This window comes from Agaricus bisporus (assembly GCF_000300575.1).
Source record: "Agaricus bisporus var. bisporus H97 unplaced genomic scaffold AGABI2scaffold_7, whole genome shotgun sequence".
In the NCBI taxonomy this organism is placed as follows: Eukaryota; Fungi; Basidiomycota; class Agaricomycetes; order Agaricales; family Agaricaceae; genus Agaricus; species Agaricus bisporus.
The window spans coordinates 956543-969802 of NW_006267370.1; the positions used below are offsets into that span (position 1 = coordinate 956543).

At 47.7% G+C, this 13260-nt stretch overlaps 4 protein-coding genes across 4 annotated transcripts; 1 reads left to right on the forward strand and 3 right to left on the reverse strand.

Moving 5' to 3' along the window:
• Positions 1–36: 36 nt before the first annotated feature.
• On the reverse strand, positions 37–1220 carry AGABI2DRAFT_193722 (hypothetical protein). Its single transcript, XM_006462553.1, has 4 exons — positions 1090–1220; positions 943–1026; positions 792–886; positions 37–740 (listed from the first exon to the last, which is right to left on the reverse strand). Exons 1-4 carry the CDS (start codon positions 1123–1125, stop codon positions 443–445), a joined length of 513 nt encoding a protein of 170 aa, XP_006462616.1. The 5' UTR covers positions 1126–1220; the 3' UTR covers positions 37–442.
• A 2678-nt stretch (positions 1221–3898) lies between these two features.
• On the forward strand, positions 3899–7870 carry AGABI2DRAFT_152055 (hypothetical protein; the record flags this gene model as incomplete). The annotated part of the gene is made up of 13 exons (XM_006462554.1): positions 3899–4180; positions 4245–4611; positions 4678–5280; positions 5338–5606; positions 5662–6118; positions 6152–6327; positions 6427–6689; positions 6740–6979; positions 7033–7171; positions 7225–7413; positions 7473–7613; positions 7667–7786; positions 7844–7870. 13 exons carry the CDS (start codon positions 3899–3901, stop codon positions 7868–7870), a joined length of 3273 nt encoding a protein of 1090 aa, XP_006462617.1.
• On the reverse strand, positions 7843–8459 carry AGABI2DRAFT_193727 (hypothetical protein). The gene is made up of 3 exons (XM_006462555.1): positions 8375–8459; positions 8087–8318; positions 7843–8027 (listed from the first exon to the last, which is right to left on the reverse strand). The coding sequence occupies exons 1-2, from the start codon at positions 8435–8437 to the stop codon at positions 8091–8093; spliced, it is 291 nt and encodes a 96-aa protein (XP_006462618.1). The 5' UTR covers positions 8438–8459; the 3' UTR covers positions 7843–8027; positions 8087–8090.
• A 309-nt stretch (positions 8460–8768) lies between these two features.
• Positions 8769–13201, reverse strand: AGABI2DRAFT_207084 (hypothetical protein; the record flags this gene model as incomplete). The annotated part of the gene is made up of 10 exons (XM_006462556.1): positions 8769–9085; positions 9140–9356; positions 9414–9503; positions 9554–9808; positions 9860–10013; positions 10063–10228; positions 10282–10509; positions 10556–11261; positions 11416–12594; positions 12650–13201. The coding sequence occupies 10 exons, from the start codon at positions 13199–13201 to the stop codon at positions 8769–8771; spliced, it is 3864 nt and encodes a 1287-aa protein (XP_006462619.1).
• Positions 13202–13260: the final 59 nt, after the last annotated feature.

Below are 13260 nucleotides of genomic sequence, written 5' to 3' on the forward strand. Positions count from 1 at the left end.
GAATCACGACGCACGTGATTTGAGTGAACACGATCTGATCTGATCAGTGATCTCATTGTAACCAAACACTCACAATTAATTGCGTCATGACAACAGAGCGCTCAACCAACCCTTCCGTTTCGTTGCCTCGCGACCTCTGGCGACGCCCGTAAATAATATCTCGCTTGCCGCCGCGAATAACATCGATACTTATACTCGTACATCAAAATCCAAACATATACAAGGGGTAATGTAGCGTTTTAATAGCGAATACCGCTTTTCTCGCCGTAAACCCAACAAAAAATAGGGCACCAAAGGAAATACGCATCGTTGCGAAGTAATGCCAAATCACGAATGAAGCCACGCGCAACCAACAAATTTAGGGCGACAAATCCGTATCACCACTGAGGGGTTCTGCATAGGTATGAAAGAGAGACGGACATAAAAGAAAAGAGAAGGGCAATTAAACACTCATTTTCATTTCATCGGCTTCTTGTGTTTTGTCCGTTGTCGCCTGAGTAGTATCCATCGTTGTGGTGGCCGGCGTATTGATTTCTGGTGTCGACAGCGAACCCTCAATTTGCATCGACTCAGATTCCTCTACCTTTTCCATATTCGTATTCGCCTTCTCTTCTTCGTCTTCCAGTTCGCTAGATTTCGTGTTGATGTGCGACAGGCTGCTTTCACGGTTGACAGGACTGGTTGAAGTGGTCGGCGAAACTGATGGTGCTGAATGACCATTGGCCGATGCATGCGGTATACTGCAGGTACTGATCAGAAATCTCATCGTCTCCGTATCCTGGCTCACTTACTTCTCGGGATTGGGAATCGCTGTACCGACTGTACTTTGTGGTGCTACACCAGCCTTCGAGAGTGCATAATCCCCCGAATCGAAGTATTTGCGTTCCTAAATGTGGCCAGAGCTTTATCAAATGTGCCGCTCAAATATCACGACAAACGAACCTTTTGCATCTTCATCAGCATATTCTTGTGAGTGGGAAGTTTCCCATACTTGGCGAATAATTGCTGCTCCTGGGGAGTCAATTTCTAGCCAACAGCAGGTAATGTTTTTCAATTGAGTGTTGATATGATATGTGATAGATGGCCTACACTGATATCAACTTTATTTCGCTGGGCGGGAAGCATACCGGTAAGTCTTGGTGACAATGAAGGAGGGAGAGACAAGGTTTTCAAAAAAGAGGAAAGGGCTGAAACGACTTGGGGAAGCAGCAATACTGGCCTGGACTGAGTTTGCAAGTCTTGGCGCTTACATCGAGCGGAGTCTGATCTGATATTCAATTGATCCACGACCTGCGGTCATGCCGTTCTGGCCGAACAGGTATACATTAGAACAATCTAGAATCAAGCATTCTTAAACTACATTCTATATGGCTAATTCCACAAAGTCTGGTTCGATCTCGCGGTCAAAGCAATCATTTGTGTCTATCATGCCCCTGTCTTCCTGATACAATTCCATTCTTTGCGGCAGAAATGAAATTAAAAATTCATCACTGCTCTCGGAATCCGACCCCTTCGTTTCGTGCTCTAGAATCAAACCTTCATTTGCCGAATCTACGGCTTCCACCTGTTCCTCGACCAAATGTGCTACTGTAGAGCATCTCACCTGACTTATATCTAACTTTGAATCCTCGTCATCAAACAGACTATCCATATCGAAGTCTTCATCAGGAAAGAATTCCTCGGATATTACGTCCAGAAAGTCCTCATGATCGAACCCGTGATTCGTTGAGTGCAGGGTCGGGTTTGTCTTTGAGCAACGATGATCGTCTGGTATAGGCAGTTGGCTAAACGCAGGATACTTCTTGTCATCCATGTCCATGTAATCGTCATCCATATCCAGAGGAGGTAATTCCAAGTCGGGAGCCATTGAAGGGGTCAAAGCCTCGGTCTGTGAAATCTCTCGGGCGACTTGCGTCCGACGCTCTTTTGAATGTCCCATTAGGTTTCCACGTGAAGCTCCAGTGTCGCCTGACCTAGCTCGTTGGGTAGTGTGACTTTCCATTAAGATCGTTCCGAGCAAAGATGCGGGTGTATTTCTATCATTCGTTGGTAGTTTTGCAAAGGGTTCGTCGTCCACATAAATTCCGTCACCGAGTTGCATTTGGAAGAAATTGGCGTTTCCCGGCGTTTCGTTTGAACATTGGCTAGACTCATCGTGAGAAGGTAGGTGTTCCCTGGGTTGGTCGCCAAAATCGGCTACGGAGGACCATGGGGATAACTCCTCGTCTGAATTGTCTAGGTCCACCCCGATATCGCCGATATGGTTCGCAGGAACTTCAAAGATATAGTAGTCGTCTTCACTGTCCGAATCGAAAGGTAGCGCGCCAATGCTTGAATCTGTAAGACCGAGCCTGCCACCGAGTCGAGGAAAATCAAGCATGTCGAAGAATGACGGTCCTTCGAAACTTCCTCTGGCATCGCTCTCGTCCTGTTCTAAGAATATGTCAGTCTCAGGCGAAGGAACCGCTATGGCAGCCGACGGAGGCTCCGTTTCCAAAAGCTCGTGATCTTCAGCGTCCATAATATGCCTGTGAGTACGACCCTAGAGCGCAAATTAACCCCGACCCCTGTATTCGGAAGAAGGAAGTGACCTTGAATTCGACAGGTTTCATGCTAGCTTTGAATGCGAGTCGCATGGCGAGATAAAAGACGGCTTCGGTGAAGTCCACTTGTCGTAATCTTTTGCGGCCAGGGATTTCCATCGTGCGGTCAATGTCAAATACCGCATTAAACCGTCGCTCGAGCATCTAGATAGGATGCCGATAAGGCGGACACAAAAGGGGCCGGACATCGGGTATACCTTAAAGAGGTGCTTGCATTGTGAACGAAACGCGGGGTCAAGGGAGCGTCGGAGAATCCGCGTGATTGACATGATTATCGGTTGAAAATAGGTCATTTCGTTGTTGAATTGCTATTGTTCGCAGTCAGGGATGATCACCATGTCAGGGTAGAGAAGAGACAGACACGAGCCAGATGACCGAAAACTAAAGGATATCTCCTGTTTTTGACTGTTAGGTTAGAATAGGCTACAGCAAGAACCGGCGGGAGCGGACCTGACCAGGCCGTTTTTTACGAAGCGCAAGACGACTTGGTTCAAAAGTGTCCATAAGGGTAGGGTGAGCTCAGTAAAGAATAGGCGGTTATCAAAGTCCGATGACGGCAAAATGCTTTTGTTGGTCGGAATCGGTCGGGTCTTCCACGTGTATTCGAGGTGCAAGGTATCCAACACTGGTCGCAACTCAAAGGGGTCCGAGTTCTTGGCACAAGCAAATGTCACGGTGACTACGAGTCAAGATCATTGGGAGAAGAAACAGGGGAGTAAAGAACGATTGAACGTGCAACTGGGATACTGTTTGAGTTCAGAAATAGCGATATCAGAAACGTGGTCTAGGCCGAGTTCTATCGCATTCTATCCGACAAGGGGAATGGACGTCAATTGATACAGTGGAGTGCAGTGGGATGAATACCTGACGCAAATATTCGACGACGTAATTTGTTGTTTTCGAAGAGACAAGTTGATCGCGTGTTGCTGAAGTGCCGTTGGTGGCGCCTGCGAGGGTGAATACCAGTGGATTTCGCGCGACGACGTCCAGGTGCACAGCATGGTCGTGTTCGGACGGCAAATGGAGATTATGCTGCACGACGAGCGACAAGGAAAAGCTGTCCGCGGCGGCGTTGTATGCGGCCCTGCGGGCTATGCGAGGCATGGATGGCAGCCGAAAAAGGATAATTCGGGAAAATAAATGCGGTAACTGATAACAAACCGTCACAGCCGCCCTCCTTTTCATTCCCAGCCAGTCCATCCGTCTTCTCCAACCCCCACTCGCGCGGTTCTTCTGCGTGCAAACAGCCATGGTATTTCTGCCCGTTCCTCACGACCACCCAAGGGATTGTACTGATGTATGTCGACTTCCAGACTAATGAGCTCGACCAGAAGATCCAAGAAGTCTACAAGCATATCCAGACCGAGCGCAAGATCTTAGAGGCTTCCCAACAACTCGGAAGAGCCACACTCAACCAAGAGGTCCTGGGGCGCAACGCAGCCAAGATCAGAGAAACCGAGAAGAATCTTGCATACTACGAACAGACCCTTCGCGAGCTTCAGGCTCGCAAGCTACAGCAGCAGCAACAGTCACAGCGCGATGATCCCTCTCGATCTGGAGGAATACTTTCCCCTCAGGTTAGCTCGATTACATCTGTTATCTTGACAGCCCATCATTTCCCTGATATCCCGTATCGTATAGGTGCCGCCAAAAGACTATGATCAAGGTCACCGTTCACCCGACGCAGGCTTCGGCCCGCAACCTGGGTCACAACGAGGAAAGGTATACACTAACCTGGACCTGATCAAGGCAGATACCCCCATTACCCCACGGAAAATTACAAAGATGTTGCATCAGCTCGAATTCAAGCTTCAAGTGGAGAAGCAATATAAACAGGGCATCGACAAGATGGCCAAACTCTATTCTGCGGACGGAGACAAAAAATCTAAAGCCGACGCTGAGGCCAAAAAAGTGGAAAGCGAAAAGAAAATTCAGCTCTTGAATGCTGCCCTTAAGCGATACAAGAATTTGCACATTTTGGATGATGTTATGGACAATGATGAGTCTGGTGAGTCATAATCGTGATCCATTCGTCCGCAGAATTGCACCAAGTATTCTAATGCCTGTGATTCAGATACAGGAAACGAAGGCGAACGCGGAGCTAATCTGCGATCAAAACCACTTTCAGGAACTCTTCGTGTGACCCTTAGGGGTGCACAAGAGCTCGAACATACGCCCATCACCACTCGCTTCCGCACATCATCTCGCGCCGTAACAGAGACATATGTTTCCATCAAAGTGGAAGGCACGCAGCTCGCTCGTAGCCATCCATCACGCACGGATAGATGGAACGAAGAATTCGAGATGACGGTGGATAAAGCTAATGAAGTTGAAATTGTAGTATATGATAAACAAGGGAATGAACCCCACCCCATCCCGATAGGTGTACTCTGGATCAAAATCAGTGACTTGGTTGAAGCGCTTCGACGGCAGAAAGTTGGAATGGAAACTAGTCAGGGAGGATGGTTTACTGCTGGCGCTATGCCTGGAGATGGCCCGGGTCGCATGCAAGGATTTCCTGGCCAAGGGGGCATGGATGTCCCGCTAAATCACCCAGGAGTGCCAGTAGCACCAGGAGGTTTCGGAGGCGCCCCTGTTGGTGCTCCTGGTACCGAAGGCGTCGAAGCTTGGTTTGCAATCGAGCCTGCTGGTGCGGTCGCCCTTCATCTGAACTTCAGTATGTTATATCCCTTCTTTAATCGATTTTTGTCAACAAACGCTTAGCCACAACTAGTCAAAGAAAATGTTCGCAAGAGGCCTTTGGACGCCCCCATGGGCGGCTTGGGTCGTCAAGGCGCTGTTCGCAAGCGCAAGGGAGAGGTTCACGAAATGAATGGACACAAGTTTGTGCAACGACAATTTTATCAGCTTATGCTTTGTGCATTCTGCAACGATTTCCTTCTTAATGCTCTCGGATACCAATGCGAGGATTGTCGATATACCTGCCACAAGAAATGTTATGAAAAAGTTGTCACAAAGTGTATATCAAAGTCAAATACTGGGGTATGTGATCTCCAGCACAATTTGATCCTTTTAAAAGCTAATAATGTTTCGGAAGGATGGAGATGAGGAAAAGATCAACCATCGTATTCCACATCGTTTCGAACCACTGACTAACATTGGTGCGAATTGGTGTTGCCATTGTGGATACATGCTTCCTCTCGGTCGTAAGAATGCGCGCAAATGTACGGAATGCGATATCACCTGTCACGCCAATTGTGCCCACCTTGTTCCGGACTTCTGTGGTATGTCGATGGAGACGGCCAACGAACTTCTCCGTAGCTGGCGCGATATCAACAAGGCCAGAATCGATAAACAGAGAGTCGCCCCCAGCATGCAAAAGCCTTTGCAGACTTCACCATTGCCCATGCATGATCATAGTATCAATCAACAACTCGGGCCTGCCATGGATAGAATGAAGATTACCGGTCCTGAACAAGGTTTCCCAGAAGGATATGGGCGACCAGCACCTCCTGAGCGTTATACCCAGGATGCCCGTTATCAACAACAGCCAGGTTCACCACAAATACCTCCCATACAGCTTGGAGAACCATATCCTCCCCCCCAACAATCACCTCAAATGGCCACTAGGCCTTTGCCACCGAGACAGGGAACCGCCCCGCCCGGGTTCCCTGCGCCGCAGGCGGTTTCCCCTGTTCGGCCACCATCGCGACCGTATGAACAACAGTTACCGCCAGATGGTTACGCTCAACCAGGCTTCCCAGTTAGTATACCTTTTCTTGAAGAGTGCAAATCCTGATTAACAAACTGCATCCAGCCTCAAATGGGACGACCAGGTCAGCCACCTGCGGGACCCGCACAGCAACAACAAAGCATTCCATCACCTGTACCACGTCCTACATCGGATTATCAAAATGTTCAACAGCCTCCAAGGCCGCAGCCACAACCTAGTCGCCCAATGCCGGTAAAACGTAAAGTCGGACTCGACGATTTCAACTTTTTAGCCGTGCTTGGGAAGGGTAACTTTGGTAAGGTCATGTTGGCGGAAGAGAAAACGACAACCACTTTGTATGCAATCAAGGTACTCAAAAAGGAGTTTATCATCGATAACGACGAAGTCGAGAGGTAGGAGACAATATGCATATCTTTGTCTTTTGTTCATCAGTCTCGACTAGCACGCGCTCTGAGAAGAGAGTATTTTTGACCGCTGCGAGGGAGCGTCATCCTTTCCTGCTTGGGCTACATTCGTGCTTCCAAACGGAAACCCGTATCTACTTTGTTATGGAGTATATCAGTGGTGGTGACTTGATGTTACATATTCAGAGGAAGCAATTCTCACTCAGGCAAGCCAAATTCTATGCATCCGAGGTTCTCCTCGCGCTAGAATATTTCCATGCTAACGGTATCATCTATCGGTACGTATATGTTTTCGACTTTTTCAGTTGTGAACTTGAATATAATTTCTCAGTGACTTGAAATTGGATAACATTCTCCTTACACTTGATGGGCATGTCAAAGTTGCTGATTACGGTCTTTGTAAAGAGGAGATGTGGCCTGGCCAAACGACCTCTACTTTTTGTGGAACGCCTGAATTCATGGCGCCCGAAGTATGCACTTCTTCGTCGTCAGTGTCACATATACTCAGGCCTTTCTCTTGTAGATTTTGTTGGAACAACGTTACGGACGGGCAGTTGACTGGTGGGCCTTTGGTGTTTTGACTTACGAAATGTTACTGGGACAGTCTCCGTTCCGAGGGGAGGATGAAGATGAAATATTTGATGCCATTTTGGAGGATGAACCCCTATACCCCATCACTATGCCCAGAGACGCCGTCTCTATTTTACAGAAAGTACATTGTTTCTCTTATCCTCCTGTAAAATCTTTACTAAAACAGAGATTTGTTTGCAGCTCCTCAATCGCGATCCGACTCGTCGACTCGGTTCCGGTAAGGATGATGCCGACGAAATCAAACGACAGCCTTTCTTCAAAGACGTGAGCTTTGAGGACATCTTCCACAAGCGTATACCGCCTCCTTATTTCCCCAAGATTGTGAGTGTCACTTGATGTAATTTCGTGAGGGTCCGCGTAATTTTTTTTTCAAGTCTGGATTGGCCGATACCAGTAACTTCGATGAAGAATTCACTCGCGAAAAACCTACACTGACGCCTGTACACGGCCAATTGACGTCCCGGGATCAGGCAGAATTTAATGGGTTTTCCTGGGTTCGCGTTCTATCATTCTTTCCTAATCAACGCAGACTAATACAGCATATTCTATAGGTTGCAGATTGGGCAAACCATCCATGAACACTTTCTAGTCATTTGTTTTAATGAAGTCGCTGTCATTGCCTGTGTTATATTACATTATTAACGTGTTGCCTCCATGTGCACTGGATTTCTTGTGTGTCATAGGACTTTTTGTCGTTGACCGAAAATTCCAATACTATTACAAAATTCTAACCCACTCAAATGCTTGATTGATTAATCGATCTATTTTTTTTTACTCAAGTCGACAACACTCACCTAGTCAGGCATTGTCCTTGTCCGCGCTCTGCCTCATCCCTGCCACAACGTGTCCTCCTGTCCCAGGCAACCCAGCATCCCCAGATAAAGAATCCTCTTTTCCTGACTCCCTCATCAGCTGATAGAAGCTGTTCCAAAGGGATGCAATCGTTTCATATTCCCTTGTCATGCCCAAAACCTCCTCGAGTTTTCGATTGAGAGCGTTGCTCGACGAAAGAAGTTCTTCAAAACCCTTTCCTAAAGCATTTAGTCTGGTTTACCGTGATAGTTATTCTCATCAGTGCCTACTGCAGTGATTTCGCGTGCGAGCCTATCGCGCTCACGTTGGAAAAAATTTGTTTCGTCTTCCATTGTTTGGAAAGATGAAAGCCTGATGCAAACAATACGCTAAACGATGGACGCGTAAATGATCGCGATGCTTATGTTTATTATGTAATTTAGATATACGACGAACAACGGAAAAGAGGTGACGCAGAAGAGAGAATGGCACGGTACAGGAAAACGAAACAAAAGGTATCGAAGAAAAAATCTACACAACAACTTAGCAACATGAACTTAGTTCAGTGCTCGTGTACTCCGTATTGAGATGATAGCTACATCCAAAAAGCCCTAGAGAATAGATCCGGGAAACAAGGATAACAAAGATAGCAACAACAAAACCAAGAATAAAGACTAGTGGCAATTACAGGAAGCCACTTTCCTGCAGCAAGCGAGCCATTTTCTCATCTTCCCTTTCGCGAGGCTCACGTTCAAGACTGAGCTGCCAAAATGTGTCACTGGAGGCCCGAGCGTCCGTGTTGCTGAATTGATTGAGAGAATCTTCAATATAAGCAAGGATGGAGGGAACAGGTAGAAGGTTGTAGGGCGTTGCCTGCCAGCGTTTAATGTCATCCATAACTTCGGATGCTTTTTGACGCTTAAAGAAGTTGACGAGGTTACCAGGGGGTAGGTTATCTGCATTACCATCCACAATGAATTGCAGTGTCGACAAGAAGACACCTGATCAGCGTTTCAGCATGTATTTTTTCCTCGATACGTGTCAAACACCCTCACCAATGAAAGGGACACAGGGAGGCGAGACAGAATCCATGAGCTGTCGGTTTTTTGCGAATGTCTTACTGTTGTCGATAGTAACCTCGCATGCCGCGAACTGGGCGATTGATCTCTGGTTGACCTGTTCCCATGTACGTTTAAGCCGACGAATGGGAGGTGTATTCAAACCCGAAGTGATGGCAATCATCGTAGAGAAATTGTTGAGAAGACGGCAGCGCTAGAAGACCATGATTATTAAAGATACTCGCTATGCGCGACACTATGAGCAGCGTACATCGGCAACATTGATGAGGTGCTTGACGATTTGTGCCCGTTTCCGTGAATCTTCCTTGCTCAAGATTGAGTGTGCGACCCAATCCGCGATCTAAGATTGAATGTCAGTATGGTATTCTGTGACAACGTAACCATACGAACCCGGTTACTTGTTTGAATAACAATACCAATATCGTCTATAACATCCATTCTTTGTTCCCTTGCGCGCTGCAATGCTCCAATAGGTTTTATACGTTGATACATTCTACTCTCCATTATTGTCAGTTGTCTCGCCAATTCGAGAGGATCGATATCGAGCAACTTCATCTTCTTCCCGCTTCTCGGTACGATGGGTGTCGGGGCAGGCATCGGATTTGTAGTCACCATCGACTTGACACTCGTTTCACCAATATGTTGCTAAACACTATGTCAGCTGTTGAAAGATTAGGAAAATGGCTCGATACACACGGCACGTTCAATAAGACTTTTAAGGGCCATAGCCGCAGGCATACCAACCACATCGTCTCGTGTAATAAACGTTATCATCTTGTCGAGTATATACATATCCTCCTTGTCCAACACATATTGTTCTATAACCATCGTTTTGAGCGTATTGAGTACGCTGCAACCGTTTCAGTCAGCTAAGCCTCGTGGTGAAGGAATTATCTTACCGAGTCCGAATGACATGTTGCTTTAGTTTGATCCAATCGTCTAATTCCTTGGGGGTTAAATTTTCCGGGGGTTGAATTGTAAATCTTTGTACGAGCAGGTCAAAGAGTTCATCAAGTGTCATAAAGTCTTTGTATGTCATCAAAAATGCCCGGGTAAAAGGTAGATCTGGAGAAGTTGAGCGTTGAAAGCACATCCGACTTTAGAGTGACCGCACTCACCAACTTTATCATGCGCAGTTAATTTCTCCACCAACGCCGACCGCGTTCCACCTTTGACAGAACCATCCGCTTCCTCAATCACAATTTCCGACGGATTATAATTCGCACGTAAGTACCAGGGTTGTGACTCCGCTGCAAGCTTGTCCGCATAATCGTCGCCAAGAATGTGGATGAGCTTGCCAGTTCCAGTAGGACGCGGAACTTTTTTTGGTTGTACAAAAATTTGCACTATAGATACATTAGCACCAAGTTAATCGACCATAAAAGAACTTACAGTCTTCATCGATAGTATCCGCGTCATCATCCTCATTAACTTCTGAAACTGATACCAAGGTACTAGCATCGGTATTATAGTTGCTCTCAACGGAACCATTGGTCTTTTCAATGCTCTGATCAAGTGTCTGTGTAGAATCGACTAATGGGCCGGCAGGCGGTCTTGATACCTTGGGCCCCGGCCTGTTAAACGCATGCTCAAAGTCTACCACATCTTGCTCATCAATACCCATCCCAGATAAATCTCGCGAGATCCTGTCACTGTTGGAAAAACGACTAGAGGTCATGCTCAATCTCGACATTCTCCACTCGATGGATCCATTGTAGTCTCCTTGCGCAAGCTCCGCTTGTTCTTGGCCGATCGACAAGAGGGCTTCTAAGGTCTGGCGAATGAGAAGGAGATTTAGTTGGAGTGAACGCGTAATGGATTGAATACGGTTGTATGATGAAGCATGGTCTGTAAGGAGAGAGCGGCGGTCTGGAGTTGGGATATCTTGGGCAGTCACAAGCAATGAAGTGTTATCATCGTATGCTGCTTGCACGGCAGCCTCAAAAGTCCGCACAAGCGCCCTTGCCTTTGACAGAGTTTGCGCATATCTATCATCCATTGTGTTATCAGCTTGACGAATACCATCAATATCCACGTGTCGTGCGACGCGAATATCGGCTACAAAACTGAGAAAATGAGAAATGTGAGTAGTGGTTTCCTGAAGCCGTGGTCGGATTTGCTCTACCGAGGACATCAGAACGTTCATAACTGCGATTGTTTCCCAGGAACCTACCCGAGTTGTCACCGGACGATATCGAAACTTGGGTGAAAGTGCTACAAAGACTTTCAATTTTTGCCAGCATCGTAGTCACTTGAGCCACAGTATCTTGGCCAAGGGGGATGTTTGGCGCTTGTGTTTCTGACTCCGAGGAAACCCAGCCAAAACCCGTCCATGAACCGGCGCATCCTGCGCCAACCAAGCTCACCCCGAGGTTTGCAGTGGTAAATATTCCATATAACCTTTTGGGGGGTTTTTCTTCTCTTCCATCGTCGTTCTGAAAGCGCTGCACCTCCATGATGAAAGAACCGACAGCTCTCTCTAACTCCAAAGCATCGGCTTCAATTCTATGAAGCGTTTCGGAAATCAGAGAGCCAGAATCGTAGTGCATTGCCCGAGCTGACAGTACAAGTCGAGAGAGAGTTGCAGTGACCCGTCGCTGGGCTGGCTTTAGGGGAGACGAGGATGCTTTGTCGCGGGCCTCGTTTCCAAGCAAATCATTCGGCATATGATTTGTGTTTGTAGCAGAAACGTAGAGGAGATCACGAACAGAACGAACGGCCAACTGAATAAGATCATCCAGCCTTGGGTCACCATTGAAGCGGCCGATTGCACCCTGCACACTATCTGTTATAGCTAGGATAGCCTCACGCGCTTTGGAGGCCAGGTCTGTAACAAGCTCGGGAGATAGAGGGGCCAACACCTGCTGCAGCTGCTTGGCAATCAGTTCCTCAGAAGTCAACTCTATTCCACGTTGGTTGAAATTGGTCTGCGCTGTCGGAGTCTGCAGATGCTGCATGCGATCGGATGTGACGGAGCGGGGAGGGCGGGGGTGGTCAAGGGGGTGAACATCTGAATTATCTGAATAAACACTATTTCTAGAATCGGCGCGCGGTTTTCGCATAGTCGATGATATACTTGACTCGAGGCCTGGATGCGAGCCATTGATAGCGGACGCTTCAGGCCGCGTCCGCATGATCTCGCCGGTAAGCTTATTGACATAATAATACGTTTGTCCATCGTCAGCTAAACGTTTGATCCATGGCTCTGGCTCGTTAGTTGAACGAGGAACACCAAATCCCGCCAAATCCGGATGACTGCCATTGACTTCATTGGCAGGAGCAGCAACACCGAAAACGACACCGGCGCCAGTTGCTGCTCTAACAACACTTTGGGCAGAGAGACCGGCAAGTTCACTGTCGGATATTTCATCCGCTGTTTCTTGGGGTAGATCCCAGGAGCGTTGGCCGGTGCGTGAATTGACGTAAAATATCTTCGTATGCATACCGTCAAAAGATTGTCAGGACTGTGACGCATCAAATACATACCCGTCCGTCTTCCATTATGTTGGGCTCCCAGAAATCATTGGTTTGAGACCCTTGAGGGACAGCGCTACTGGAAGTATTCGAGTGATTGTTAGCGTGTATCTCGCTTTCTAGCCACTCCTCGTTCTGTGCCTGCCCTCGCATGAAGGCGTCCGACATGCCAAGCACGCCAGTGTCACTATCAGATTGGGTCAATCCATCTCCGTTAGAATAGTCGGATTCAGAGAACGCGAGTTCTGCCTCTTCCACGGAAATTATGGAGACATAATTAGATGGGAACCATCCGCGTTCCTCTCCAAGGAGGCCGTCCCACCAACCCGACGGCTGCTGATTGAGGACTTCAATGACGTCGCCACGACGGAAGGAGAGTGCAGAGGCGTCCTGCGCGGTATAGTCATAGAGAGCTTTGCAGAAAAGCCCCTGGTATGTGTCGTCGTAGATATCCTGTTCCGATGGTTGTTGCTGGGTAGAGATTGGGAGTTCCTGGGCCCTGAGTCCTGCGGCAGGATGTTTGTTGAGGAAGGCTGGGTGTGCGGGAGTAGCGACGGAGGCCATGGTGGGGTTATTGGGGAGGAAAGCCCTGGGAGCGAGCTGGCATAGGAGGACAGGAGACA

Bases quoted from the DNA above. Each gene is read 5' to 3' on its own strand.
- AGABI2DRAFT_193727 (XM_006462555.1), bottom strand. From the start codon at position 8,437: ATGGAAGACGAAACAAATTTTTTCCAACGTGAGCGCGATAGGCTCGCA. The intron at 8,319-8,374 runs GTAGGCACTGAT...GCTTTAGGAAAG, and splicing joins TCGCACGCGAAATCACTGCA to GGTTTTGAAGAACTTCTTTC.
- AGABI2DRAFT_193722 (XM_006462553.1), bottom strand. From the start codon at position 1,125: ATGCTTCCCGCCCAGCGAAATAAAGTTGATATCAGT. The intron at 887-942 runs GTTCGTTTGTCG...GGCCACATTTAG, and splicing joins TGCTGATGAAGATGCAAAAG to GAACGCAAATACTTCGATTC. The intron at 741-791 runs GTAAGTGAGCCA...CAGTACCTGCAG, and splicing joins GCGATTCCCAATCCCGAGAA to TATACCGCATGCATCGGCCA.